General features: G+C 40.2%; 1 protein-coding gene across 6 annotated transcripts; it reads left to right on the top strand.

Annotated features, from left to right (window-relative positions):
• The first annotated feature begins 725 nt into the window (after positions 1 to 725).
• Positions 726 to 23,453, top strand: MYBL1 (MYB proto-oncogene like 1). Of its 6 annotated transcripts, none has more exons than XM_081204527.1 (17): positions 1,090 to 1,194; positions 2,642 to 2,805; positions 4,949 to 5,054; positions 5,143 to 5,214; positions 5,415 to 5,507; positions 6,175 to 6,395; positions 8,322 to 8,505; positions 9,868 to 9,942; positions 10,938 to 11,039; positions 11,770 to 12,003; positions 13,374 to 13,727; positions 14,705 to 14,850; positions 15,040 to 15,154; positions 15,698 to 15,814; positions 16,319 to 16,423; positions 17,031 to 17,207; positions 18,947 to 23,453. In XM_081204527.1, exons 2-17 carry the CDS (start codon positions 2,744 to 2,746, stop codon positions 19,073 to 19,075), a joined length of 2,292 nt encoding a protein of 763 aa, XP_081060653.1. In that variant the 5' UTR covers positions 1,090 to 1,194; positions 2,642 to 2,743; the 3' UTR covers positions 19,076 to 23,453. The 6 variants fall into 6 exon arrangements, with proteins under 6 accessions (XP_081060652.1, XP_081060650.1, XP_081060651.1 ...); XM_081204528.1 differs by having other exon boundaries at positions 1,104 to 1,194; positions 2,639 to 2,805; XM_081204526.1 differs by lacking the exon at positions 2,642 to 2,805 and having other exon boundaries at positions 726 to 1,194; positions 15,046 to 15,154.
• Positions 23,454 to 24,685: the final 1,232 nt, after the last annotated feature.

The following is a 24,685-nucleotide window of genomic DNA, read 5'->3' as shown; positions in this document are numbered from 1 at the left end:
AAAAAAAACCCCTCTTAATTTTAAATTGTTTACATACGCGGCTGTTAATAATATATAAACATAATGATAAATGCCAATGAAGAGTTTGAAATGCGTTAGCCAGTGCAGTTTTTCCCTCCAGGAATTGTACTGAGACTTTGTATACAGAAAACAGAAGCAGCGAACTCAACGTCCCTTCGATAGCTCAGCTGGTAGAGCGGAGGACTGTAGAGGCGCTGCTCCACACGGAGATCCTTAGGTCGCTGGTTCGATTCCGGCTCGAAGGAGACCTTGTTTTTTTTTTTTTTTTTTTGCTTCTCTGACAGGTATAAAATCTCTTCGCAGTGTTGCTATTCATTCCTTTTCTTAATGGCGTGTTTTTTTTTAAAGGCAATTGTATTATCGTTAATTAATACAGATTTTTCTCTCCCGAGAAAGGCGAAATCACGAGTGCCCAGTCTTGTATACCGTACGGCGTAAGAGGAACGGATTCTCGCTACTTTTTACGTGGGGGAAAAGGAAAGCGGCACAACAGGCTGACTTCGTACATATCCCAGAGGGTATTTTGCCCGTTCCTGAGTTGCCTTTGGCTACTGCCCTTAAAAACGGGCCGTTTTCGTTTCGGTTGTTTTGTCCCCTCACAAGCCCTGCGAGGCGAAAGGACTCCCTCCCCCAGCATGCCTTGCGCCTTAGCCCGCCCTCGGCCCCTCCTCCGGCTCCCTTCCATATCCCGCCACCTCTCCCCTCTTACTGGCCGTTCCCCCTCCTCCCTCGCACCAGCCCCCCTGCTTGGTCGCGTGCTTTCTGGAGCAGCCAATGGCGTAGCAGTCCGCGTGCGCAGATTCAAACGGCGGCTCTGGAAAGAGGCTGGGCGCGAGATTCGGCGGCAGGGACAAAAAAAAGAAGAAAAAGGAGCCAGCGAGGGTGGAGGCGGCGGCGGCGCCTGGGGGAAAGCAGCCCTGCCGGAGGAGCTCCGAGCCTTGACAGCCGAGCGAGGCCCCAGGCGGGGGACTTGGAGCCCGGCTTCCCATCCCTTTCGCTGAGCGTAAGGCCATGTCCCCCATGCGGGGGGCGAGGCGCGGCCGGGGCTAAAAGGCAGCCGCGCCCCCTCCCCGCCCTCTGGGGGCTGCGCGCCTTGGCCGGTGGTGACAGCCGCGCTCCCTTCTTCTCGCCTTCCTTATGGTGCGCGCCAAGGATGGCGAAGAGGCCGCGCAGGTGAGTGGCCCCCGCAGACCCTCCCGATCGCCCCCTCCCCAAGGCATCTCCAGCGCCCTGCCTGCTGCCCGGGACTTTTGGGGAACCTGAGCCCTGCCTATCCGCTGGAACAGGGGGCTCCTGACAGCCCTCCGGCCGTCTCCACAGATCCCCTCGCCTCAGGAGATCCTCGCTGCCGTTTCCACGTGCCCTGACCATCGGATCCTTTGGTCCATTCACTCTTGCGCCCCAGCGCCTCGACCTGAGTCGAGTCCCCCCCCCCCCCGACATCATTAATATTATTCACAGAGCACAAGGGGACACAGAATCTTGTGTATTCAGTAGTAATCTTTTCACTTGGTTCTCCACCTTGCCCCCAGCTACAGCACTATTCCAACACTCGGATTTCTTCCCCTTTGGAAATTTATACTGCCCTCTGGGCTCCACCCTATTTTCTTTGTTTTTGTGTTTTGGCATCGAGTCACATAACAATGACAAAAGAGCCTTTCATATTGGTAATTCATGTCCTCTTATCCTGGTAATTCCCTCTGTCGCTTATTTACTGTAGTGTCGATACAGTGGTTTTTTCTTTTTTTATCCTTCCTCTGTATGAGAATAGTAGATTGTACAGCTGTTTCTAAATGAGACATGGCACTGTGTTTTCTTCCTTGGGAAGGCAAGGTAGAAAGCTAATTATTGTTGTTGCGGGGGGGGGCTGCAACGGGGAGGAAAGCAATGTCCATGTTGACCTTAAGGACCTGACAAGAGAGAGAGTGTTGCCTGCATATAAAGACATGTACAGTGTGTTTTATTCTCGTACAAACATTTTTTTCGTATTTCTACAACAAATCACTCTGAAATTTACACCCTGTGTGATCATAGAATTGACATACAGATCTCAAAACAAGAATGTGTAATAATTTCATTCTGGTGTAGATAGTTTATGTACAGTATCAAACTAGATATTCAGGATAGAGGATAGAAAAACTATTGTGGAATTACTTATCTATCAGATTAATGTTAACAATGGTTCTTACAAATGCAGTTTGGGTAGTGTGCTAATGGCTTTGACATTCATAAAACTGCCTTTTTACTTTCATTAGAATATTAAAAATGATTGAAACTGGATTAATTTTTTTTAGTTTAGTTTGAATTGGCAGTCTGTTACTTTTCTCTCATGTGTTCACATGCACACACTTGTGGGCTCAATTTTAATTCTGTGTTTATTAGTTTTATTTGCAACTCTGGAAATGCTAGCCAACTATCTTATGCCCAATTATTTGGAAATAAGCCACTCTTGAAATCAGTGGGACTTATGTCCAAGTAAAAATGGACAGACTAAGTCTAATGTGAATGACTTTTTGAATGTGAACATGGCTTAAAATGGGATATTATGGCCTGGTTCAAATGTAGTGTTAAGCAGTATTTCTTGTTCTTTGTTTTGTCAAAACTTTTATTTTTTTAGCAGAAAAACAAGACAAATGAAGCATCAAGAACTGCCCAACTGCTATCCTAAACATCTGAGTCGTCTCCTAGCTTTCAATGTATATAACATAAGATTTATTACTGTATGTGCAAGGCTCAACCCTGCTATACCCCTTTACAAAGCAGAGCAGTAATGTTCTTTCTAAGGTTTGTTTTTAATGTTGAAACCATGGGGTAGCATTCAACTAAATAGTTGTGCTTTTGCAGTGAGATTTCACCCCTTTTCCTCTCCCTATGTGCACTCCACACCACCCCCAAATCTGCTCTGGAGGAACACCACCACCACCAAGCATATTTGAGAGGGCATATGGGGAGGAGAGAGGGAGAACATTGTGTTGTGCAAGGAAAAATTCTTTTGTATTGATGGAACATTTTGTTTAGCGCTCTGTTGAATACAACCCACTGTTTAGAACTTGTTTGCAAATCATATTCTGTGTTTAACTTGGAAATACTGTGAATTCAAATAATAGCCACATTTTTAGGGACTACTTTGAATTACTCATTCTCTCAATGAAGAAAGAGAATTTAAAATAGTGTGACTGCTTTCTACAGTAAAGAAAGAAATACTAGCTGAGCTAAGTTCCCTGAAGAATGACATCTTGAGAGAAGTCAGTTGATGTGGGCATCTCATGTACATGCTCATCATATACACATAGGAAACTAAGCATATCTCATAAGGGCCTCAGAAAAAGAAGACTGTTGTGTATGAGGAATGTATGCATAGTGTGTGTGGGTGTGTGGGTGGCTGGGTGTATTATATTACAGTACATGGGAACACTGTTCCTAAAAAGTTTACATGGGATAACTTATTTGTCTCACTTGAATTTATACAGTGGTTTATGACTTTGCATCATGGCACTAGTACCAGCTTCGTCAAAGTAGTGTTACTGTTTTCTACACTGGGGAAATCCTTACAGGGCATTCCTTACAGGGAAGTATCTTTAGGAAAAATAGGATTTCTTCAATACTATTTAGGAACAGTTGCTTCACTTCCTTTTGTGTGTCACACCAAGGAAGGCATCCAGCAATGTAAAAAAGGAAACCTTTTGGTGACTGAGAGTTATGCTGACATTCATGATTACATCATGGGTTAAGCAACCTATAAACTGCAGGTGTTTGTCTCCATAAACACTCAAAGCCTAAGTTAGATGAAGGCAGAGGAAATGTGGAAAGAGTATGCTTCAGAGATAGTGCTGCTTTTTATTATCCCAATATAGTTGTAAGCCCCCTTCTCTCTGTTCCTCAGTGTCTGCTTTTACCCCAATCCTGTACACATGCATGTGTGCACATATATCTGTCTAGACTGGCTTTAAAGTATCCAGTGCCACCAAACCGGCCAGCTATCCAGGGACTATCATGTACCAGTAGTACACTTGTTGTCTGTAATTTAAAAAGCATAGCTCTTTGGTAACCTTACACCTCACATGTATTGGAAATTTGTAAAATATCTATTTCTGCACATTTATTAGAAAGGCTGAAGGGAAGCAGCTGCTGAAACATTTGTCTAAATAGGGCATTTACAAATATTAATATTGTGTCACAAATAGATATTGTAAAGGGGATGGAGGTGAGAAGCTAGTGGGTTTTTCCCTGTTCTTTAATTGTTATACCCTCTTTTTGGAAGGAAGGAAGTGTGATACAACTATGGACAAATTTTTTGATGTAAACACCCAATAGTTTTGAAATTAGTTTTTTTTTGTCCAGTAGATGGCGCACAGACATCAAGGAGGTACAAGGGTGATGACAAACTTCTTCCTATTTCTTTTATTTCATCCTGAGTTCCCAGCTTAATGCTATTTGCTACACAACATTCTTGAATAGAAATAAATTTAACATAGAAAAATGCATGGTGTGTTTCCCTGTACACAGGGCCACCTTTAATACAATCTGGACACTTGTTACTGTAGTTATGTTTGTGGTTTTCCAATAAAAAATTAACAAGTTCTTATGTAGTCACCCTTCTTCAACAAGACAGACCTTATATAAAACAAATGTTACTAAGTTGAGAAACCCAGGACATTAATCTCAGGACCGTATTGGATCCTGCCTAAATGGAATATTTGAATCTTTTGCTTGGATGCCCTACATCTTTTTCTTAACTGAAAGCAGTGCAGGGGCTGTCAATGGGAAAACAATGAAGGAAAACTGTCCTTCCCTCATGCTACTGTTCCACAATTGGAATTGGGCCTTCTGTTGATGATTTGTTATTTTTTAAAAAAGATTTCTCAAGCTGTTGAGTAAGCATGGTTTCACTGTCAATGTTAACTTAATATTAGCTTGCACTTTGCAGTGAGGAAGATGATGATGACCTTCACTATGCAGATCATGACTATGAAGTACCACAACAAAAAGGAACGAAGAAGATATGTAACAGAGTAAAATGGACGCGTGATGAGGTGAGCCTTAACCAGGTAATGGCTTTTCTTTATGTTTAGATCTAATGTCATGTGCCTATTTATAAGTTTTTAAAAACTGTATTAACAGGATGAAAAGCTGAAGAAGCTAGTAGAACAGCATGGTACAAGTGACTGGACATTTATTGCTAGTCATCTACAAGTAAGTAGAAATTATTTCAATGAGATTTTTCTTATTTTACATACAAGAGTTCAAAAGCCACATGTGCATCTCCATTGCATGTGCCAAGATGTCTCCCACACTGAAGTCAACAACAAAGCTCCTAATGGAAGCTCTGGGTGTATAGTGGAGCCTTATGGAGTCTTCAGTTGGACAGTGATTTTTTTTTCATTCTTCTGCAGAATCGTTCTGATTTTCAGTGCCAGCACCGTTGGCAAAAAGTCCTGAATCCAGAACTTATTAAAGGCCCCTGGACTAAGGAAGAGGATCAGAGGGTAAGTGATCTATATTTTTCTTGATTATTAATTATGTTTCTGAAAGCACAGTAGGATTGCCCAAGAGTGCACTACCCTGCTTTTACCTTACTGCTTTTACCTTTTGGCTGACTCAATTGTAGGATGGGGTTCACAGTCCCATTGTTGTGCTCTTAACAGTTTACTTGGATGAAAACCAAAATATAAATTAGATTGCTTGAATATTTTCCCAAATTGATTTCATTTCCCATAGGATAATGCTATCAGTTTTTCACAACACTGTCATGTATTTAACTTTGATGTGTTAAAATGTAACAATTGGTTTGTTTTTCTTACATGTTAAAAGCTTTCTAATTTCACCCTGTACTTGGCCACACAGTATGTGGAAAGGAAGAGTGATATATTTCAGACTGTTTTCTAAAATGCATTTTCTTTCTCATTGGTTGGAAACTGTACAATTTTTTATTTAAAAAGTCAGTGACACTCTGTCTTTTGGAGCTTTTGAAATATAAATGTTTATCATTTTGCTTGACACAATCTTGTACTACTTCAGTATTACTAATTTTTTCAAGTAAAAATAGCCTAAATAAATGTAATTAGGATTCTCTAATTCTTTATCATGAATATGGCTATTGTTTTCTTATATAGTAATCAGTTGCATACTGTTGCTGTTCAATTTGTGTTCCAGGTTATTGAGCTTGTTCAGAAATATGGTCCAAAGCGTTGGTCTTTGATTGCAAAGCACTTAAAAGGAAGAATAGGGAAGCAATGTCGAGAACGTTGGCATAATCACCTTAATCCTGAGGTAAAGAAATCTTCATGGACTGAGGAGGAGGACAGGATCATCTATGAAGCTCACAAACGCTTGGGAAATCGATGGGCTGAAATTGCGAAGTTGCTTCCCGGAAGGTAAAATCGCACTATTATTTCTAGGTTTCTGAAACCTATGCCAAAATAATTGGCACTGGCCTCCCCCCACTCCCAGTTTAACATGTTCAAAGAAGCTCCACCCTTCTCTATGCCATGTCTTAACTCAATTTTTTGTGCAGTAGGCTGCGCCATAGCAATAAATGTCCCTCTGCTTGGCCAATCCTGCCAAGCATCCAGTGTCCCCAACTGATCTCCATAGTAAAGGTAAAGGTAAAGGTACCCCTGCCCGAACGGGCCAGTCTTGACAGACTCTGGGGTTTGTGCGCCCATCTCACATCTATTGGCCGGGGGCCAGCGCTGTCCGGAGACACTTCCGGGTCACGTGGCCAGCGTGACAAAGCTGCATCTGGCGAGCCAGCGCAGCACACGGAACGCCGTTTACCTTCCCGCTGGTAAGCGGTACCTATTTATCTACTTGCACCTGGGGGTGCTTTCGAACTGCTAGGTTGGCAGGCGCTGGGACCGAGCAGCGGGAGCGCACCCCGCCGCGGGGATTCGAACCGCCGACCTTTCGATCGGCAAGCCCTAGGCGCTGAGGCTTTAACCCACAGCGCCACCCGCGTCCCTCCATAGATTTCTCTTAAACTTGTAGAGCAGTACCTAGTAGTTCTCCCAGCTAGGCTCATTGGGCTGGTGTGTGTGTGTGTGTGTGTGTGTGTGTGTGTGTGTGTGTGTGTGTATTTGGAGGAGGGGGGGGTCCTTCCTTGCATGTGTTTCTGGGCAGGCATGATTACATAAACCAGTAACCACTGAGGCTTAGAAAAGGAAAGAAGGGAGTTTGGTATATTAGATGTCCTGTGGCCTTCTGGCTCAAGTAACCAGGCAGCAATCTACTGAACTCCTTTAGTTTCTTCAAGTACCCATGATGTTGCTTGATATTGCAACATCTATTTCCCCTCTCCCATCACCCCCTGCCATGCCAAGAATGTTACAGAGCTAAGCTGTGTAAGTGCTCCCCAGAATCAGCATAGAAGGAATTGATAGTGTAAAAGTTTGTTTCTAAAGGGTGAACTAGGAAGAAATATCCAAGAAATGGATTACAGTGGTACCCCAGGTTACATACGCTTCAGGTTACATACGCTTCAGGTTACAGACTCCCCTAACCCAGAAATATTACCTTGGGTTAAGAAATTTACTTCAGGATGAGAACAGATATCGTGCTCCAGCGGCGCGGCAGCAGCAGGAGGCCCCATTAGCTAAAGTGGTGCTTCAGGTTAAGAACAGTTTCAGGTTAAGAACGGACCTCCGGAACGAATTAAGTACTTAACCCGAGGTACCACTGTATCTCGCAGTGGATTTTGTAGTATTTGTTGATTAAGTAATTACAAATGTCCTGCTTATCAAATAGCATACCTTTCCTCTTTTGTTCTTTTGTGCTCTGCAATTTATCTTGCATTTTGAGTTATTTTAAAATCTGAATTAAATAGTTGTTAATGCTATATTCAGAGCAGTTAAAGTAATACAGATTTCTTCCTCCAGACGGCTATGATTCCAATAACAAAGAAACTAATACTTGGGTGGAATCCAAATTCTACTTGTGCAAGTTTCTGTTAGGAAGAATCCTCTTAGATCCCCCGTCCCTTTCTATTAGTATGAAAAAGAAATATTGTACTGTTTTAGAAATATTTGAAATTTCCCTTTTTAATTTAGAGAAGTACTGAGAGGTATCTTTCCTTCTTAAGACATTATTTCTCTCATGTTTCTATCTTGATATAGCTAAGCTCTCAGGTCAGTGCAATATGTAACGACATAATTTCTACATTTTGGGCACAATGCAGCCAAAGTTAAATAGTGTTCATGGTTTAATTCATTTCAATAAGAGTTAAGAAGGTGATTAACTCTCATCCATTGAATACATGAGACTTTATATTGCTTTACTTTGCCTGGATCTGTCCCATGATTTAGGACTGACAATTCTATCAAAAATCATTGGAACTCCACTATGCGAAGAAAAGTAGAACAAGAAGGATATTTACAAGATGGAATCAAGACTGAGCGACCTTGTTCGTCAAAACTGCCGCACAAAACTTGTGCATCTACAGACCATCTTCATACCCCAAATCAGTTTTACATACCAGTGCAGGCACATGTAAGTTCTTCAGAACCTTTTGTGTGTGTCGGGAGTTGGAAGCATATATTAAAATGGATGGTAATTTTTTTCTGTCAAGTGCTGCATTCTCTCCAGTGGTGAGTAGGGCCACTGTTTTTATTTCTCCCAGCAGCCCTTTCTCTTTTCACACACCCCTCTACACTGCCTCTCCTGCTCTCTCTTCATTCTTGGTCTTCGAAGAGATTAGTCTTCTGCAAAGGACTTTAGAAATTTGACTGAGGGCTATGGCTAGCCAGGTGAAAAATAAGGCAATGCTCCTGTACCTTTCATAGTTATGTAAAGCGAGGGATTTCCCTAGATGAAGCTGGCATGACAAGCTAATCTGCTGAAATTCCCTCTTTTTCTGGTATAGATGTTTTCTGTTTCATTTATTTATTAAAATGCATAGTGATGGATGAATACTGATGGATATAATAAAAATTGGAGTGGTTTGTGTAAGAACCATCATAATAAATGACACTGAGTAATGTTTCCAAAAACAGATGAAGAATAATAACAAAACTATGTATTACAAATTGGACAGGGTACAAAACAGAGGTTGGGGAAGTTAGTTGGAGTCCAGGAAGAGTTGAGTAAATGTTAGTTCTTAAGAGGTATTTAAAAGTTATTACTGTCTTTGCCTCATGAATGGCCCAAAGGAGGATATTCCTGAGGTGTGTGCTGTTGCTGAGAAGGCCCACGTCTCCTTGTGAAAACTTAGAAATATATTTATTTCATAAAATTTATATACTGCTTGATTGTAGAAAAAAACATTAAAGCGGTTTACAAAAAAGACGGGCTTGGTTTATGCCAAGGGAGGCTGTCTGCTACAGTATGTATCCTGGTCCCAAGTTGTTTAGGGCTTTAAATATCAACAGTGAAACATTGAAAGCTACTAGGCAGCTATTTAGACTGAGATGTGTAAAGATACTCAGTTCCATCAAAGAGCATGTGCACTGCATCTTGACAACCCTACCAAGGTTGCTCACTCTGTTAAAACTTATATCACAAAGAAACTATTGCTGTTAAAAAAATGGTAGTTGAGGAAATATCTTCAGAATTTTTATTTAAAAATCCAATGTTTACCGCCTCAATAAGCCTTTTTTTTAAACTCGGAAAATGATCTCTTGTCTCCAAGTGATACTGTGATAAATTAAAAGTGTGATAAATGGATATTGTGATGAAAGTGATACGGTGGATAAATTTTCTTTTATAATTTAATAACCTGAGAGTTCCTCATTTGTCTCAAATTGATCAGTTTTTGAAAAGAAGTATGTGTCAAATTTTTAAAAATTGCTGAAATTGAAAAATGTGTATAAAGTGTATAAAATCAGTGTATAAAGAACAGTTCTGATTTGTTAGATCCCAGGATATCAGTATGTTTCAACAGAAGGCAACTGCATTGACCATGTCACAACTTCTTCAAATTTCATTCAGGTAAGTTCTGTCTATAATGATGAATTTTAAAGCTTTTTATGAAAATATTTGGCAGATAGCATGCAAATGTTTTAGTTTAAGGACTTTATCACCAGGATTGTGTTGAGCAGCAGTTCCATTAAAATGAATAATGGCTTGTATATAATGTGACCTCTAGGAGAGCATTTTGAGAGGAATTCGGTGCAGGCGAAAAATGTGTCTATAAAATTAGTTTCAAAGGTTATAAGGTGTTACCCCTTTTCTTTGGGGCGGGTGTGCAGATAGAGATTGTGTGGCCTACAGTGGCCTGGCTATCACATTGTATTAAATAATACTGTAGTTTAAAACAAACTATTCTGAATACCAGTTGCTGGAAACCGCTGGAGGGGAGAGTGCTCCTCTGCTCAGGTCCTGCGACTTTGGAGAGTTGCAGCTGGGCAGGAAAACAACAATCCTTTCCTCCCTAGCTGCAACCCACAATCACCTCTCCTCCACTGTAATTAAGCTTCAAAAACCTCTTACTGTAGCCAACAGAGGGCTTCTTTGAAGACTACTTGTATTGTGAGGAGTTCTTTTGGCATGGGGTGGCGGAATAATCATCCCCAGTGAGCCTGTGATCCTTCAGAATTTCTCCTATGTTGCAACTAATCTTGAAAAGCAGTCAGGAGGAACAGTGGGGGTGGAACTTATGGGCACCAGGAAAGGCCTCTGGGTGCATGTGAACCTGTGGGCTCTGTGTTGGCAATCCATTTTTTTTTTTAAAAATGGAACGCTTCACGAACCTGCATGTCATACTTGCACAGGGGCCATGCTAATCTTCTCTGTATCGCTCCAACCCTAGTACATGTGCTGCCCAAGCGAGCACAGGCAATCCATGTTTTAAATGAGAACTTATCAAAGTTTAACTGAGTTTGCAGAAAATTATAACAGCAAATATGTTGCCATTCTCAGTAATGTGCCCTAAACATAACACTTTGTCCTTTGGTGTTGTCTTTTCCCTTCAATGTATGCACCAGCAGCCATTTGATGATGATCCTGACAAAGAGAAAAAAATTAAGGAACTTGAGCTGTTACTTATGTCGGCTGAGAATGAAATCAGGAGAAAGAGAGTCTCATCTGTAAGAACTTTTTGTATAAATATCATGATGTCATGATGGCTAATTATCTTTTACTGTTCATATTTTAAACAAATTAATGAATGAGCTTTATGATTCTGATTTGTTTCATATGTGTATTCTGCTTCCCCATTCTCCTTTGCTTATACAGGAATCCTCGAGGGAGTCCTCTTGGTTTTCCCTGTACAACTGGGACAGTGGGACAAGAGGGAGGGGCAGTTGAGATAGCTTGAATAACATAATGTGCTACTTAGGACAACTATCTTAGAGTTTTTAGAAGAAAGTTGGTGCTTTCAATACCTTTCATTGCTAAATTATGGAGGGCAAAGGAAATGTTGCAGGAAGGTAGCTGCATGCACAATAGTAGCTTCTGTGCTATTTCTGCCATTGGCTCTTTCTCTGCATACGGAATGTGTTTTCCTTAGAATCCCAGTATGCTTGAACTATAGCCTAAATGCCAATCAGCGTGGTTTAACAATCAGACCTTCTTCCCAGGGAACTCTGGGAATAGTAATTCTGAGAGGGGAATTGGAGTCTCCCAACCACTCTCACAACACTAAAAAAACCAACTACAGCTCCCATGATTCTTTGGGTGAAGCAATGACTGTGTAAATTGAGGAGATACTGCTTTAAGTGGATAGTGCACGTGGGACCTAGGTTGCCTAAAAGTAATTTATGTTAGTCATCTGTCATGTTTAATATCAATAAAAAGCAACACTTTTTGTATTCTTAGCAAGCTGGAAATTTTTCTAACTGGTCTGGAGGCTTCATCATGGAAGATAGTATGACAAATGCCCTAAATGGCCTTGGGGAACAAACAAATGACTTCTATAATCTGGATGAAACCCAGACTGCAACAGCTCAGCAGAACTCTCCTACCAAATATTTGGCCGTGGAGGCAAATGCGGTTTTGTCATCTCTACAGACCATTCCAGAATTTGCAGAGACACTAGAACTCATTGAGTCTGTAAGTCTGAATCATCTTATTTCCAACCTTTAATAAACAGTTATTTTTTATAATATGCAAAAGAGAAACAAACAAACAATATTAACATTAGCACAATACAGTGGTGCCTCGCAAGACGAAATTAATTCGTTCCGCAAGTTTTTTCTTCTTGCGAGTTTTTCGTCTTGCGAAGCATGGTTTCCCATAGGAATGCATTGAAAATCAATCAATGCGTTCCTATGGAAACCGCCTTCAGACCAGGTCCGGGGACAGTCTGTCCCCCGACCTCTTCTGAAGGCTGGGGGGGGGGGACAAGGGCTTTTCTTCCCACCCCCAGCATTTTAAAAAACCCCGGGACAGCGGAGGACTTCTCCGCTGTCCGGGGCGATCTTAAACTGCTGGCGGGCGGCATTTTAAAATCGCCCCGGGACAGCGGAGGACTTCTCCGCTGTCCGGGGCAATTTAAAAGCCCCTGGGAAGGCAGGCAGGGGGGACAAAGACTTTTGCCCCCCGCACGCCTTCAGAAGAGGTCCTGGACCTCTTCTGAAGGCGGGCAGGGGGCGAAAGTCTTTGCTCCCCCCCCCGCCTGCCTTTAAAAGCCGTCCGGGACAGCGGAGAAACGCAGTGCGTTTCTCCGCTCTCCCGGGAAGGCAGGCAGGGGGGAGCAAAGACTTTCGCCCCCCGCCGGCCTTCAGAAGAGGTCCAGGACCTCTTCTGAAGGCCGGCGGGGGGCGAAAGTCTTTGCTCCCCCCCGCCTGCCTTCAAAAGCCGTCCGGGATAGCGGGAAGCGCTTCCCTGCTATCCTGGACTGCTTTTAAAATGCTGGCGGTGGGGAGCAAAGCCTTTCGGCCCCCGCCGGCCTTCCTGGACCTCTTCTGAAGGCCGGAGGGGGGGGAGGCTTTGCTCCCCACCGCCAGCATTTAAAAGAGGTCCCCGGAGATTTCCCTATGGGCTTTCTTCTCGCGAAGCAAGCCCATAGGGAAATTCGTCTTGCGAAGCAACTCGCAAACGGAAAACCCTTTCGTCTTGCGGGTTTTCCGTCTTGCGAGGCATTCGTCTTGCGGGGCACCACTGTATATAGCATTTGTTCTATGTATTGCAAGTGCTACATAATAATAGTGTTTCACTATTAGCTGCTTTATTGGTTTTTGTAAAGAAAAACAATGCAGAATTAGGAATTAACATTCTGGAATAAGATGAGAGAAAATTAGGAGACTGAATTCAAACTAAAAAGACATGCACGTAAGGACTAGAGTTAAATTTAGTCATTTCGTTCTAGAATGACGGTGCATAGTTAAGCAACTGATCCCACCAGTCCAATTCTGTTGAAATAAATAATTCTGTTTATTCCAATAAACACATGGCACAATGTTTCTTTCTCCCCCTTGTAGGATCCTGTAGCATGGAGTGATGTCACCAGCTTTGACCTCTCTGATGCGGCTACATCCCCTGTCAGTCAAGCTCCAGTAAAACTAATGCGGATTCAGCACAATGATGGGGCCATGGAGTGCCAGTTTAATGTAAGTGTTGTACTAGATGGCAAAAAATCAAGTGACGACGAAGAGTCAGCATCTCCAACAACAGCCAAGTTCAGTACTCCTCCAACTATTTTGCGCAAGAAGAAGAAAACTAGAACTGGACTGTCACCATCAGTCAATGAACAGAACGATGGTTCATGTAGCAATGGTTCCAATTTTGCACTAAAACAAACACCAGTGAAAACACTACCCTTTTCTCCTTCCCAGGTAAATAAAATTAATGTAATTAAACTTGGTTTTATTGAATAGGTTAGGCAGGGTTGTCTACTAAATCCTATAAATCAAGAAAAGATGATGTTACACTATTCATTCACTTGTAACAATTGTGTAGTTAAGTATGCAGCTCTTCCCTGCTCAGTGCATTGGTTCTGCACTTTTTAACTATAAGTGACTCAGACCTGTCTTGGGTTGTGTCATGTCAGGAATTGAGATTGGCTCTATAAATGGCTTGCAGCTCTTCCATACAAATTAGTATTGTTTCCAGTGTTATCTGAATGGTGTAAATCCAACACAGCTTTAAGCCAACAATTTTACAGAAAATCACTGAAAATATTGGAATGATTACAGTGGTACCTTGGGTTAAGTACTTAATTCGTTCTGGAGGTCCGTTCTTAACCTGAAACTGTTCTTAACCTGAAGCACCACTTTAGCTAATGGGGCCTCCTGCTGCTGCCGCGCTGCCGGAACACGGTTTCTGTTCTCATCCTGAAGCAAAGTTCTTAACCTGAAGTACTATTTCTGGGTTAGCGGAGTCTGTAACCTGAAGCGTATGTAACCTGAAGTACCACTGTACTTCAAAAGTTCAGCAAAAGGTCAAAGTAGAATGAAAGGTAGTTTTCATTAGTTGCAAAAAGAGCAATGTGATCCTCAGATGAAGGGTGGTATAGAAATAAATTGATTGATTGATTGATTGATTGATTGATTGATGTTGTTGATATTAACTGATTGGCTTGTATCCAGTGATAGTTCTACACTTGTAAAACATACCTGGGTACAGCCCATTGTTCTTCTCTGACATAAGGGTAGAGAATCATTCTTATGAAATCTTCATAATAGCATGATGCTGAATGAGAATTTCTCTTGTTACAAGTTGGACAGCTCATAATTGTCTGTATGGGGCAGAGTAATAAAAGCAAAACTGCTCAATTTTCATGGAACAATTTGTGTTCTTGTTTTATGTGCAGTTCTTCAACACCTGTTCTGGAAATGAGCAGTTTAACATTGAAAATCCTGCCTTTACATCAACTCCAATTTGTGGGCAAAAGGTTCTTATTACCACACCTTTACATAATAAAGAAGTAACACCCAAAGATCAAAAAGAAAATGCAGGGTAGGTATATGATTGATTTTAAATGGCTTTAAATATGAATTAAAAACAAAACAGAACCTAGATGCGCTGAAGAATTACTTTGCAAATACCATCAAAGGAAAGTGGGGGAGTGGATTCAATCCTTAAAATGACTGATTTTGACTATCTAAATAGTAACACACTGCATAAATAACTTTGGTTCTTGGAAAGTTTTAGGACACCTACTATTAGAAGATCGCTGCTAGGTACAACACCAAGGACCCCTACTCCATTTAAGAATGCTTTAGCTGCTCAAGAAAAAAAATATGGTCCTCTGAAAATTGTGGTATGTAGAATTTTGGTTCATATTCCTTTTACGTAACTTTTGGTTCACATTGGCTTGGATACACATACACACATACACATATCAGGACCCATTTTTTTAATGTAATTGATTTTAAACTGTTTTAAATATTAAGTTTTAAATTGCTGTAACTCCTAATGGAGGGTGGGTAAGAAATCACATCATTATTAGAGTGGGACTTCTATTTAAATATAAGGCCATACTATGATAGGCCATGCTACTTTGCTTCAAACCAGTTGTTTCTTTCTTCCTTTGAAAGTTTAATGGTAATCCTTTGTACTAGTAGATAGGTATATAGAGAAGCATGGTTTGATTGGTTGTTAATGTCCTCATCTCTTTCCATAGTGTTGTGCTGGATTGTTTCTGGATATTCCATAAATTAAATAAGAATACAGTTGAATTACTTGTGCATTGGAATTAAATGGTTTTTTTAAAAGTAGTGTACATACTGGTAGTTCCATGATATTTAGGAGAAATCATCTCCTGACTTGCCTTCTGCTTGATGTATTTTACCTGTTTGATTAGTCACAGCCCCTTGCCTATCTGGAAGAAGATATCAGAGAAGTTTTAAAGGAGGAAACTGGAACAGATATCTTCTTCAAGGAAGAAGAGGATTCTTTCTACAAGGGCTGCAAACTAGAGGTAAGTTACATTACCCTTTTTCAACGCTCCTTTACAAAGAGGGTGAGGGCACCACCCACCCTTGTTGTTTTTAATGGGTATTATTGGAGGGAGAAATGATAGGGAGCAGAGAAGTGTGTAATTTTGCATAGGGGCAGGGAGTGTGTAATTTTGCCCCACTTTATGTTGCAAGCTTAGGTTGGGGAGATAGCAGAAGTGAGAGAGCTGTTGCTACCTGTAAATACATACTTGTATATTTGGCTTGTTGTCGATTGTATTTCTGTAATTTGGAATTGCTATTAGTCATTAATTTTATTTTGGTTTAATATTAATGTTTTATTTCTGTGCTGTTATAAAATGTGGAATTTTTCACTTTTTAATCTACTTGTGATACTTGTAAACTGCTTAGTGATTTCTGTGAAATGTGGAGCTGTATAACAATTTAAAAATACATAGTATTCTAGCATTGCAAGGATTATGGAAACGATTGTAGTTGCCTTTCTTTCTTTAAAATGTTGCTCCTAGAATCCTTCTGTGAAGAAAGTCAGGAAGTCATTAGTTTTGGATCCTTGGGAAAAAGAAGAGCTTGGTGCCCAGTTTTTCACAGAAGACAGTGTTCCAGATGTACAGGTGATCAGCATGAATTAAAATATGCACATATTTAAGGTAGAATGTAAACTAATTTGTTTCTGTAAGTCATAGTTATTTGAAATCCTCTCTGTTGACAAGTAGCACAAACAAGCATGACACTGGCTTTAAAAATATTACTACCAAATTTAGATTTTAAATGGCAAGAAAAACAGCAGTCTTGTCTCATTTTGTAATGGAGCATTTTTAATATTATTATTTATAGGCGGCTTTTATGCTAGAAAGGTCTTTGTGTTAGAGATACAAGAACACATTTATCTGGATCCATAAAATATTTCAAGCTAGAATTATTGGAATTAAGATGATACAGCCTATTGAAGTCATATTGCCAAATGCTGGTTATTTTGAAGTATGCCACTTTTATAAGGTTGCTAAACTCTAAATGATAGGGAAGAACCTGCTGGGCCTTATTGTTTGTGTTACAGACAGTGACTGTTTTAGGAATGTCTGATACATATGTGACCATGCATGCACGTATTGCCCACAATTTCACTTAAACACGTGATGCCTTTGAATGTAAATGGGGGAGTTGCCTGTATGTCAGTTTTTTATTCTTCAATTAAGTTATTTGACTTAAACTTTTTTCTAGTCAGAAAATATATATACTACATCCCTCCTGATGATTCCATTATTGGAAATACATGACAATAGAGGCAGTAGGACTCCAGAGAAACAGGATTCCAGTTCAACAAAGCTGAATGTAGCAATGAAGAAAAAGCAGAATACTTGCACTTCAAAAAATGTCAAAACAGAAAAAACCTTCCAGGTCTGTATTCAATGCATCTTAATATTCTGCTTTATTTAGTTTAGCTATATGTTCTTTGGAAGATTACTTTTTACATTCTTTCCTTTCTGTTTGTATTTAGCAGCTTAGATATAAATAAGGAATTGAGGGTTCTTGATGCAGCTTATTTTCTGCAAGATGCTCACGATGCATCCATTACAACTAAAATTTCAATATTTATCAATGCAAATATGATGCATTGGTATTGAAATATGATCCATTGGTATTGAAATATGCAATGCAATTATGAAGGCTTCATTTTAAGTCCAGTAGTACCCATGTAGATTTTAGTGCCGTGCCCTCTTTGTAGACTTGGAACAGTACTGCTGAGGTTTCAGCATCCCACATAGTGCAATGATAATGGTGCACTAGAACCACATTGCAGAAAAACGTGGGCAAGACAGTTAAGAGTAATTCAGATGCTAGCTTCCAAACATGTTATATGTATTACTGTATGTGTACATGCATCTAATGGGTACATACCTTCTGGCCTCGGCCTTAGCATCTGTGTGTTGAATGAAATGTCAGGAAGGAGAACCCATCCTTGGAAAACTGTTCCTCCTGATGTGTTCCTCAAAACAGGCAGGACTAGAAACCATTTGGAAGTCCACTCAAATTTTGAAAGCTGTCAGCAATAAAGTTGTCTATTTGCTAGGAGCATGCATGCACTCTTTTTGTGAATAGAATTTTGAACACACTATCTGTCTTTAAATCTAATCATCATAATCACTTATCATGCATTTCAAGGGCGAAGTCAGTTTACTGGGCACAGTATCTGCATACAGAGGTTTCCTATGGGTTCAGTGGAGCTCTGATTTCCTCCCACCCCGTAGCGAGAGCTTCTGAATGAGAGGCCTCTCTGTGCCTTCCATATTCACATCCAGCCCTCCCCTTTGGCTCCGGTGCATAAGTAAAATGGATGCTGGTGTTCAATACCTACCTTTATAAGAGTCCTCTGGAGATGGCAGTTGTACCTCCACCTGGCTGGAACGCCAGGTGTGCAAAGTGGTTCACAGACATTTTCAGTAATGTTTGATTATATAGTATGAAACCTTTTTTGATTTTGTTTTTAAATAATAGAGGAATCTGTTCAATGGCACCTTGCGGCTGACAATTTTGAAACTTATTTGTTTTAAAATAGCATAAGCTTTCATAGGTGACAACCTATTTCATGGAACTGCTCAGCATCTGAAGTGAGTTGTTCCTACAAAGGCTTGTGCCATTTTGTAAAAAAGAAACTTTTCAAAAAAGCTTGGTGCCATCAAACAGGTCTTTCTGTATTTGGAGTGATGTATTTATATTGAACTGTAAAGTCTGCTGGTGTGATTATTCCCACATTCCAGATGAGGGGGCTGAGGCTGAGAATAGGAGCATTGTCTTAGGGCCACTTAGTGAAACTGAGAAATGTTGAATTCTTATTGTTAAATGATACATTTTATTTTAAGTTTTGGTTGTAAGGATACTGTCATAAAATGTACTTTCCCTTCTTTGTGCCCCATACTCTCCCTATATCTGCTCCAGAGGGTCCCCCAACCTTATGGAGCAAATTTTCGGGGTGGGGGGTGGGGCTGCAGGAGAGAGAAGAGGAAGCTGAAATTCTGTCATGCCAGGAGAAGTTACTTTTCCTGTGAGGCAGCCACAATTGGATTCCATATTTTGCTTATAAACAAATTTTTTTGATGTGACTTGAAAGTAACTGTTACCTGGACCATGTGTTGCAGGCCAATTGTGAATGGGAAGCTGTTGTTTATGGGAAGACCGAAGATCAGCTTATTATGACTGAACAAGCAAGAAGATACCTGAGCACCTATACAGCTACTGGCAGCACTTCAAGGGCTCTGATCTTGTGATGGTCTCTAAATGTACCAATCTACCTTTTTTCTTTATACTACAGACTTTATACTGAGATTTTTTCCCAGTAATGTATGTATGGATACTTTTTTGAGTTGAAGCTGCATTATAAGGAAGAACTTAAGTCTTTTTTTAAACCTTTTTTAAAAGCAAGTTTAATTGGTCTTTTAAAAGACCACTCTAAAGAAAATGGTGAAAGGAATATTTTTTTAAGCCGTTTTAAAAATTCTTTATACATTTCTCTTGTTCTTAAGAAGCTTTTAATGTAGAGTAGGTTTACAGGTACTCAGTGATCTGTAAAAGAAAAACATTACACAACTCCTTGAGAATGCTTTTGCTTAAACGCATTTGCTTATGTAGCAATTTTTATAAACACAAAAGAAAGACTAAAGGAAGAATAGAAAGTTGCACTACTAGAACTAGGTATGCTGCACAAAATTAACTACAGTGTTCAATGTATTTATTTGAGAATGGTACTTCTAATAAGAGTAGACAAAGGGAAGAATTTAATTTTTATTAGGATAAAGCATCAGTATTCAGAAATCTCAAACTGAGACCATTGTTGAATGTATTGTACAGCATGTGGGAGCAGGAAGACTTTTGTAAATTTGGAAGGGGGGTTGTTTTTTAATTTATTTTCATTTTAAAGCTTAAGGCTGCAATCTCACCAAGTGCTCGCATATTCCTGCTGCTTTGCAAAACAACACAAACTCAGGAGGAAGCCAGGACAAACTTGCTCTTGCTTGCAGATTGGAGAGTAGTATCATAACACCCACTTCTCAGAGACAACACCTTTAAGCACTGTTGGCCCTTGCTCCTCCTTTCCATTGTTGTAACCTCAGCCTCATGCAGTGTTTTTATACACAGTCCATTCTGCTAGTTTTTGAGATGAACTACCTCCCCTTATTATCCTTTCCCCATAGAAGCAGCAGTCCTGACCAAGTCCTCAGTCTTTTCTTGAATATGAGTCTAAAGATAACCTGCCAGTTGAACCCCATTCTCCTTCTAGCCTGTGAAGTCTTTGGGACTCTAATCACTGCCTTAATTTTGGTAGGACACTTAAGAACTTTCCAGTATATATCAGTCAGGGGCATTAAGAAGAAGAAGAAATCAATGTTTCTGCAGTGGGATTACTCCTGCAAAACTCTAACATGGGTAGATTGATAGAAGAGCTCTCTTTAGGTCAGAGGATGTGAGCAGCTTGTGACAGTGAAGAATCAGTCTCTTAAAAGATGATGCTCATATTCTCAGTTGCAGGTTGTGCCTTTTGACAGGGATGAGAGCATCTTGCTTCTGGTGGTGACTGTTGATCCTACAAATAGCCCAGGGAAGGGAAGGAGAGCAAGGCCCCAATATCGTATGAAGTATCAGAATTGACTGTGTCATGAAACATTGTACCTTGCAGAAGTTAACAAATGGAAAATGGGAGAGGAAGCTCAGTTGGGCTGGCCTTTTACAACAGTTGCTCTGACTTGCTCTCAGTCTCCACAAATGCATCATATTTTACCTGAGGAGATAGATTGGAATGGTGGTGGTACCTGAGCTGTCTGTTGGCTAAGGGGTGTGTCTCTGAAGAGATCCTACTATTCCTAATCAAATCAAAGCAGGAATAAAAGGAAGTGGCCTGTGGTGTGTCTCAAAAGAAGCACGGTGCAAGGTATAAACACATCTCTGTGTTTTCTGTTTTTTTCCTGAGCTGTGTAAACACTGTGAAAGTGGCAAAAGGGAGAATGAGCATCCTTTCTGAAGGATGGTGGTGGAGGATCAGCTGCTATGGCAGGATGCGTGAAGTATCTGGGTTGCTCTGCGAATGCCAGCCCCAGAAGTGGGTCTATGCGGGCACAAACGATACAAAGGATTGCAGCCTCAGTGGGCAGATATATATATATGTATGCAGGTTGTCTAGAAGCGGATGTTGTTTTCCTGGTGAATAGCTCCAGCAAAAATGAGAAAGAGCGAATTTTAACCTTGGTGCATGGAATAGCAGCGAGATTGCATGCTGTGAAATACATGAATTTGCATTTCATCTATTCGAGATTGCACTATTCCCTTTTAAATCATGTTGGTCTAATATAGTAGTTTTAAAGTTCAGCTTAGTTATACTACAAATATTACAGGACCCTGGTTATTAAAGGGATACATTGTGTAGGGACAGAACAAGAGGACATGCTATGTCTCACCTTGTAGCCCTATTTAGGAATCAACACCAATGCATTACATTACACCTCTAAAAGAAATAAGAGTCGGCTCATATAGTTATTTTTCTTGACACAAGCAGCCATGGGCTTTCCTTGGCCACATTTTGTGCTTGCTTAAGTGTGGAGAGATGTTGGTGTGAACTGGGCTGTAGATTGGTTAGTTGCAGTGGTTTCTCCAATTGTGCTTGGGAGAAGTGCCAACACAGTCACAGAAGTTGCTGTTGGCTCTGTCTCTGTACAGCTCAAGTCACCCTCAATTTTCCCCACCTACCCTGTGTGTGGGCCTGCACATGACTAAGGATGATCTATGGTTACTTGCGCTTAGGCTGTGAACTCTTTCTAAAACCATTCATGCCTGCTCTTGGATGCCTCAACGACCCCATTACAAAACTGTTTAAAATGAAAATTCATTTCCCCCTTAATATTTGTACATGCTTCTAATCTTCACAGGTTACAGCAGTTGCTTCAGTTTACCTGCTTTAGACATTTGCACTTATTTATGTCTGATTTGAAGGAATGTCTTAGTTTTGCTTGTTGTAGCTGTTGTTTTTTTAGTTAATTTCTTGTGAAACATAATGGTGTGCTGTCAACCTTAATACTGACAGGAAAATAGAATTGTGTACTGTAGGTGTTATCTATTTATAAATCTGACACTCTTCCTCTCCACTCCTGGGTGTGCTGCTATAGATACTAGCAGAATCTGCTTGCTGCTATGAGAGATGGAAAGAGCGAGCATCATATGCACTGTATGTAAAATGACAAATAGAATGATGGCATGTTCTCAAGCTAAACTGATATCAACTGTTGCTGTGCATGGGGAAACACAATTACCAGAAAGAAACCTGATACCACATAACACCAAGAACTCTAAAAATGATATTCCTTATTTTAATATTGTGTGTGTGTGTGGTATGTAAAGCAATCTCTGACGTTAGCATACTTAAATACAGCTTAAGGCCCCGTATCATAGTTATTTATTTATTATTTTAAATGGATATTTATATATAGGAATATTCACCTCGCTGCCTTTAATAGGCACTCAAGGTTTTTATCCAGTGTTAAAACTGTTAGCGTTTTTTCTGATCAGCTCTGTTGATAAGAGGATTATTCTTCCTCTTCAAAATGTGAGAAGCCAGTTTGGGATTCCCTTTGGCATTGTTGGTTTTGGTGTGTTCTCTCTTCAGTATGTTTCTTTAGAAGATTCCCCACCTGAAGCACAAAGGAGTTAAGTGATGTGATTAGCATAGTAAGACTGTAATTCAGAGAACCATTCCTACCGTGGCTTTTGACTTTTGCCTTCTTTTTAATCACAGCCTACCCACCTCAAGGCCATGTGGCAAGCTACAGTCATGATGGCTGTTTTAAGTAGTATGTGTGTGTTAGCCTCTTGTCCTTCTGGGTATACACAAGCGCTTAGCTGTATTTAAAATGTGTTCTCTGGATTACAACCATTATGCCAAGATCCAAAGAGTGTGTGCACCAGTGCTGCCTGGATTTTCCAATTCTAGCTTTAGTTTCTTGTGCTACGTTGGAAGATTCTCTGGAGAGTCCCTGACTTTCTGGAGTAGTTCTTGGGAGGACAAGGCATAGCAGGGGACTGGTTTGTGGGGGAACAAAGTTCCGCAGTGTACACACAAACACTGCCTGCAGCTCTTGGGGCTGACTCCATGTCTTCATCTATTATGCTTAAAAGATTTGCTGCTTTGCAGGAGGTATGCAAATTATTTGTATTTTTCTTTTTAAATGGTACCAAAGCCTCCAGTACCAAGGTTTAACATAGGTCTCTGGTAAGTAGTACAAACTGGAGCTGGTATTGGTTGAATCTTTCATTTAATTGCTTTCGTGTTGCTTTTAGCAAAAAGAAATAAATAAAAGGTTTTGAACCTTTGCCATGTTAGATATATTTTGATACTTTTACAGTCTTAGGTGCATTTGCAATTTTTAATATATATATATATATAAGTAGAATACTGTATACCTGCAGCAGCCAAACATGCATGTTGGAAAATGACAGCATCTGTTAATATTTACGTTTCTAAAGTTTTGACTCTAATTATAAGATGAATATCTTTGACGTTTTGTTGTGTTTTGTTATTTTACTGCAGATTTTGTTTCACTTAAAAGAATCCTGCATACAAAGCAGGAAACCTTAACACAGAAATAAAAACATTTATGTACATATCTACTGGACATTTACTTCTGGGAAATAAGTGTAATCTGTATTGATACTTTGTTTGATTCCTAAATGTGAATCATGCTTTCATATAGAGAATTACCCAACATTGGAACAAGTTACTTTAAGCTTTTTGATAGTATGGAGACTTACTGGAAATTCCATTTTTTTGCTTGCTCTGGGCTATGGGGGCTTCTTCTGACAATGGCAAGATTGGTATTGAGTGTGGAGGAAAGGATCAAGGAAAGCTAGATTGAGGATGTTGGGAGAAAAATTGGGCAACATATGGGGCATGTACAGCAACAAACTAAGATCTCAGTTGACGGAATGAGGGATAAGAAAATGGAAGCCAACAGATAGTGTTTATAGATGTCAGTTGGGGATTTAAAATGGGTTAACAGATGGGTGAAGAGAGTTGGTGCGTCTGTAGGAGAGGCGGTGTGGGGAGCAGAAAGATGTCAGAAGACAGCCAAATCTGAGATACATTCAAAAGAATGAGAAACAAAAACTTTGCAGAGCAGAACAAAGAAAGTAGATGAGGTAAAATAAGATGTAAATTGAATGAAATTATTTGTATTTGTTTCTCTTTGAAAAGTTTAAATTTGACTGGTAATTATTTGACATTTTGTATGCTTGTGTGACATACACAAACCTCTGAAGTCTAAAAGCCTGTGTGTTTGTAAAATTTGATACATACCCCATAAAATATATCCATCCCCATCTTTGTTCAAGATACAGCAGGTCTTGTATGAGTGGAGAGCACTTTTAAAAAAAGCAATACGTCACCAAGCTGCTTGGATTGATGCATATATTTTCAGGTTGCAAAGAACAAAACAAGGTACTTTCCAGTTTCCAGATGTTTCAGTCATCTATGTCTGATTCATAACTGGAAGTCTGCCTTTATTTATATATAAAAGTCAACAAAAGTTTATGAGTGAGTTCAGTGTACTCAGAAGCACTAAGAAGAGCAGTACGGCAGTGTTCCCAGAGCCTGCCACATCAGAAGTGGACCAGATCAACTTGTGAGTGTTATCTTGGCCTGCCTTGGCAAACAGCCAGACGTTGTGTATGCTAGACACCAGATGGCATGCCATTATGAGCGTGACAAGTGGGTCATCTGGCACGCTCTTTGTGAGATTGTTGTTACTGCATAATTTTTGGCGGGAACAAAACTTCCTTTTCCCTTTTTGAAAAAATTAACTGTTTCAATGGCTAATAGTTTTTTTACTAGAAGTATG

This window comes from Podarcis bocagei, assembly GCF_964188305.1.
Source record: "Podarcis bocagei genome assembly, chromosome: 8".
NCBI lineage: Eukaryota > Metazoa > Chordata > Lepidosauria > Squamata > Lacertidae > Podarcis > Podarcis bocagei.
Note: the sequence above shows the minus strand (reverse complement) of the source record. Positions and strands in the feature narration are given on the sequence as shown.